The sequence below is a fragment of the Pelodiscus sinensis genome, chromosome 27 (genome assembly GCF_052426305.1).
Source record: "Pelodiscus sinensis isolate ZL-2025 chromosome 27, ASM5242630v1, whole genome shotgun sequence".
Lineage (NCBI taxonomy): Eukaryota > Metazoa > Chordata > Testudines > Trionychidae > Pelodiscus > Pelodiscus sinensis.
The window spans coordinates 18385025-18390626 of NC_143078.1; the positions used below are offsets into that span (position 1 = coordinate 18385025).

Consider the following 5602-nt stretch of genomic DNA (forward strand, 5'->3'; position numbering starts at 1 on the left):
AACAGCAATAGCAAATAAACCAGGTTTAACAGAAGCATATACCTTATTAAATAAGAAACCAAGAAACTTGGAGTTTGAAGTACAGTCTTATCTATTCCATGTTAGTTTTCAATACAGCACATCTCAGACTCATAAAAGCCAGAGATAACAAACAACTGCTTAACTGTCATGGGAAAATGAAAGGACATCTAGAATGCTCTTTCCAAGGAGAATTTCCCTAAGTATTAGTTGTCAGCTTTGCGATAAATGTACTTTGACCTCAAGTTTTGTTGGTTTCTTTTTAAAAAAAATAAAACAGGTGTCTATTGCATATTACAATAACAAACATGGTTTTTGGGAAGTTTAAAGGTTGAACACAAACAACTTAGTGCTAGTATTTTACATTTTTTAATTCCCAGGGGTAAAGTTAGAAGGGTGGTCTTTAAACAGTTAAGAGTAATTAGCCCAGTGATTTAACTTCCTCCTGCATCAAATACAATGCAGAAATGCAACAAATGCTTAAAATAATGAAAATGGGCAACATAGCATCTTGATGAATTACGTAAGATGCAACAGACACACCCACTAAAACAAAACATTGTGTCACAAGCATGAATATGCTGTATTACATATAACATATGGCGCTTCCCTTATGTAATCGCTGCCATTTCCAAAAAAATCCCACAATTCTCATTGTTAATAGCAAGACAAACAGCTGTATTCTGCCTTCTGTAAGCCTATTACGTTCATGCTGAAGGACAATCCAGAAGTCCTGGATTTTACTCACTAAACATTAAGAGTATTAAGTGAGGTTTCTAATTATAGTTTATAAAAAAGCAAGGAGTAGCAAGAACAGTTTTAGTTGGTAGTGACCAATGAATACACCCTACGATCTGAGTAAGGCAGTATCATTTTTACAGCGCCACATTTCAAAAAACAATCCTTTAAAATGAGGCAAGACAGACCCAAGTGCAAGATGATGATGTTTCTACAAAGAGGTTTACAGTGTAATATATTCAGATTTACACTTCATTTGGGGACTAGCAAAAGTGAAGGCTTTAAAATGTTTCTGATATGCTTTTTCTAGGTTTTATCATGATAAAGGACAAAAGTATACAGAGAAAAAAATTAAATGAAGTAGGTTTGCTGAACAAGGTGATCTGCTTTTTCAACATTTTGCAGTACTGTTAATAGTCTGCCAAGATGCTAAAAAACATTATTGTCCCAATGACTATGAAACCTCACATAATGCCCGCTGTTCTATACCTAAAAAAAAATCTGCAGAAGACAGACAGCAGTTTCTTTCTATTAATAAAGAGATAAAAGGGTGATGAGAATTTTCAAAGAATTAAAAGCCCTGTCTGAAGTGTATTGTTTGGAGTCTGCATTGCAGAATCCACTGTACCTGCAACTCTGAAAAAGGCAGTAAAAACCAAAAACCCACCAAATGATCAGCTGTTCATAAAGCACCTACTTGTTACTTGCATACTAGAGTAAGTACAAGACATTCAAGGTTTGTAACAAAGTCCTCACCTATTTACCAAAATGTTGTTACTGCTGCAAATCCAAAGTGCATATATGGGATACAATGGAACTTAGAACAGGAAGAACACACCTGTTAAAAGCACACCTTCTGGGCATGCATGTGTGTGGACTGACTGAAATCAAATTAATACCTATTAAGGAATTCAATGTTCAAGCTACAGTGTACCACAAGATGAGATGTTAGTCCCCTAAAAGAACTCAACCTTGAGCCAGTCAACTCAAAGTTAAACCATTCAGATTCCTGATAAAGGGTTTATTTAACTTTGGGGCACTGGTATCAGACCTTCACAGAATTTCAGAGATTCAAAACAAGTCAAGGCCAGTCCGCTATCCGGTTTTCTATTTAAATTACTTAGTGCTTTAAATTTGGTCTTCTAGTTCTGTAATTCTAGAGGAATTTTTAAACCTGCTTAAAAAAAATGGTCAAAACTAAAAAGAACAAAGTTAAAAATTAAAAAAAGGTGGAATTCTGTTTTCTATTTTTTAGTTGAAGCAGGCTTACCTTTCCTGCTTACGCTTGCTGAGAAGGGATCCTCAAAATATCCTAATTCAGGCTAACAGCTAAACCTTCCTGGCTTCTAACTACAGAAAAATGTAATTACAAAAAAAAAAAAAAAAAAAAAAAAAAAAAAAGGCAGGGAATACTGGCTACATATAAAGATCTAATTAAAAATAATTGTGAGGCTGGCTAAGGCTGTATCCCATAGCACCTGGCACACGGCAGAGGGGCTGTGTGGAGGAGGAACAGGCAGGTTTGGGTACAGAAAACACAAGAGCTTTAGGATGCACCACGGACAATGATCATGACTAAATAGTCGTCCTCTGATTTGGCCAGGGCCTTGGCTGTGGAGTCCAGAAACTGCTGGGAGAAGTCGCAGGGTGGAAAGGCGTGCAGGACCCCGCTGTTCTCCTTGTCTTTGTTGCCCCCCACAGGGAGGCTGATCACTCCGGCAGCCTGCTTTTGCTTTAGATAGGACACGAGGTTCCTGAGTGGCCTCTGTGTGGAGGTGGTGGCAGCCTCAGTGGCTCCAGATGAGGAGCGGTTGTCCGAGGTGCCAGGCACAGCCAAGAGAATGGCATAACCATTGGGCCCTGCCACTTTGATACGGCGCGTGACCTCATCCAGCTTGGGCTGGTCCAGGCGGAGACGTTGGGTGATCTTGAGCTGAGCCACTTTGCCACCAGTTGCTCCCTCTACCAGGAGGCTGCTGGCTACACTGAGATCCCCCTGAAGAAGGTGCATGTTGGACGGGAAGTTACTATTCTTCAGGAGGAGCATGCCCTGCCAAGCCAGGCATAGTTTGGGGGCCCCAGCAGCCTGCGATGTTCCATCTTGCTGCTGCTGCTTCTGGGGCGGAGGTTTGAGCCGGGATCCTCCACCACTGCCACCTTCCGTGGTACGCTCATCCTTTTTGGCTGGGCTTTTACATTCCTGGGCAACAGCTGCTGTGGAGGTGCGGTGTTTCCGCTCTCTTTCAGCAGAGTTTTTGCGGTCACGCTTTTCATTCAGACCTCTTTCAAGACTGCCCCTGCGTGGCTCCCGGATAGGTGATGGCCGATCCAACAGGAGCAAACGGGAGGATGAGCGTTCTGTGTCACTAGTGTAGCGTTCCCTGCTCCCACCAAGATCAGGACTGCGGTCTGGGGGGGAGGCTGTGGCCAAACAATGTCGCTTACGGGACACAGATGAACGCTCACTATCTGGAGAGCGGTCTAAGTGCCGGCCACCATCCTCTGCCAATCTTCGCTTCCTGGGTTGGTCTCTACTGCTGCTGCTGCCGCCACCCAGTTCCCTTTCCCCTCGGTCCCGCTCCAAGGACCAGCCATCCCGCCGGCGCTCCAGACTTTCCAGCGGGTCGTAGGCAGCGGCTCGATTGCTCCTGTCCCGTACAGGAGGTGGCGGTGGCACCCATTCCGCCTCAGGATAGAGATCTCTGTCGCGGTCTCTATAGAGCAGTGGTGGTGTCCTGTCACGGGCCCCCCGAAGTGGGTCTGGGGGAGCCCCACGGTGAGCCCCAAAAGCAGCTGCCTCTGCAACTAGCTCATAGTGGGCAGGTGGTGGTAGGGTCAGTGGCTGCAGGTAGGGTTGCTGGTAGCGATGCTCCGTGTCAGCAAAGTCCACACGTAGGCGGCGGTCTGGCCCACCCAAGGGGAAGCCACGCATGTGGGCACAAGCAGCCTGTGCTGCGTCCAGGCTCTCATATTGGATGTATGCCCATGAATCACCTTTACGATAATCAATAGTGCGAATGGTGCCAAAACGGTCAAACTCCCGTGCCAGGGCAGCCAGTGGCACCCAGGGCCCAAGGCCACCCACCCAAAGCCTGGTGGTAGGGGTGGCTTTGCCATAACCAATTTTGATAGGGTTACGTAGCAGCACCTTTCCAGACATGGCTAGCTTGGCACGGTGCGCCATGTCCAGGTTCTCAAATTTGAGGAAGCCATAGGTACTGGTCTGGCCACGACCTGGACGTTTGATATCCACTTCTGTGATGACCCCGAAGCGGTCGAAGGCCCGGCGCAGGTCCGACTCGCTCACCGTGATGTCCAGGTTGCCCAGGAACAAAGTACGGTTGGCTCTCTGATCATCCTCAGGACTGATCTCCTCCTCCCCGGCAACTCCAGCACCTCCTCCTCCTCCACGGAAACCCCCAGCTGCAGCCACTCCAGCCACTCGCTCCAACCCATAGGCCGGCCGCACGCGGGTATCATAAAAAGCCCCATAGTCCCGTTCCCTCTCCAACTCCCTGGGCAGGGGGGGCGGTGGGGGCAGGCGGCCCAGCGCGAGTTGCTGCAGCCGGTAGTCTCGATAGCCCAGGCCCCCTCCTCCACCCGCCGGCGACAGCGCCCTCTGGGTTGCTCCAGCCGCAGGGTGCCTGACAGCTGCGGCCGCGGCCGCCGCCACGCCCACGGCCGCGGCCCCGTAGGGCGAATGAGAATCCTTGTCCAGCAGGGCCGGGGAGCGGCTGCTGCGCCGCCGGCTGCTGCCCCCGACGTAGACCGCTTCGATCTTGAGCGGCCGGTCGTAGAGCACCAGGCGGCCGCGGGCGTGCTTGGCGGCGCGGGCGTCCTCCGGCCGGCGGAAATTGACGAAGGCCACGCGCTCGTCGCTGGCGCCGGTGCCCGGCGGGAGGCGGCTGATCTTGACGCTCACGTCGCCGAAGCGCTTGAACTCGTGGAAGAGCCCGTCCTCCACCGCCTCGTCGCTCAGCGCCGAGCCCAGCTCGCTGATCTTCAGCGTCTTGTACTCGCCGCTCCCGCCGCCCGACTCGGAGGCGGGGGCGGGCGGCGCGCGGGACTCGCCCCGGCTGCCGCTGCTGCGCGACGACTCCGCGTTCTTGCTGCTGCTGTAGCCGTGGCGGCCGGAGCTGGGCGCCGCCCCCGCCTCGTACTCGCGGCTGCCGGCCCGGCTGGCCTTGTCCAGGTGCAGGCCCCGCCGGCTGCTGCCCTCGCCCGAGCCGCCCGCCGCCTTGCCCCCGTTGCTGCCGCCGGAGCCGCCGGGCTTCTTGCTGCTCCGCTCGCCCCGCGCCGAGGAGGAGGAGGCGGCCGAGTCCTCGCCGCCGCCCCGCGACCGCTTGGCCTTGGCCGGGGAGCGCTCCTTGCCCTTCATGGCGGCGGGGCCCCGCGGGACGGCTTGCCTGACTAACCGCCGCGCTCACACACCCGCCGCCATCTTGGAACCCGCCGCGGAAATGAGCCCCGCCCCCCGCTCGCCCATTGGACAGTTAAATCGCCCCCCGCGCCCTTCATTGGAGAGGGAGGCTGTCGGTAGGCCGTGGCTTCGGCCGTCGACAGCGGAAGGCCCGCCCGCCAAGCAGCAGAGTGAGGTTGTGATTGGCAGGGAGGGCTGTCTCCCGTACAGATTCCCTCGCGCTCACGGCTCAGGAACGGACGAACCACCTCGACTGCTCTGATTGGTCGGCTACGGAACCGCTGCTTTCTGATTGGACAGTCAACCTGTCAATCCTAACGGTTCTCGCGGTCTCGCTGCCCCCGCGCTGTAATTTCCTTGGTCAGGTGGCACAGTCTCCTTTCTGTGACTGGGGGAGCTGACTATCATTTCTAACGGTTCTACTTG

General features: G+C 52.2%; 1 protein-coding gene across 1 annotated transcript; it reads right to left on the bottom strand.

The window, feature by feature from the left end:
* Positions 1-277: 277 nt before the first annotated feature.
* RBM15 (RNA binding motif protein 15) lies at positions 278-5380 on the bottom strand. Its single transcript, XM_089773709.1, has one exon. The coding sequence runs from the start codon at positions 5132-5134 to the stop codon at positions 2303-2305; it is 2832 nt and encodes a 943-aa protein (XP_089629835.1). The 5' UTR covers positions 5135-5380; the 3' UTR covers positions 278-2302.
* Positions 5381-5602: the final 222 nt, after the last annotated feature.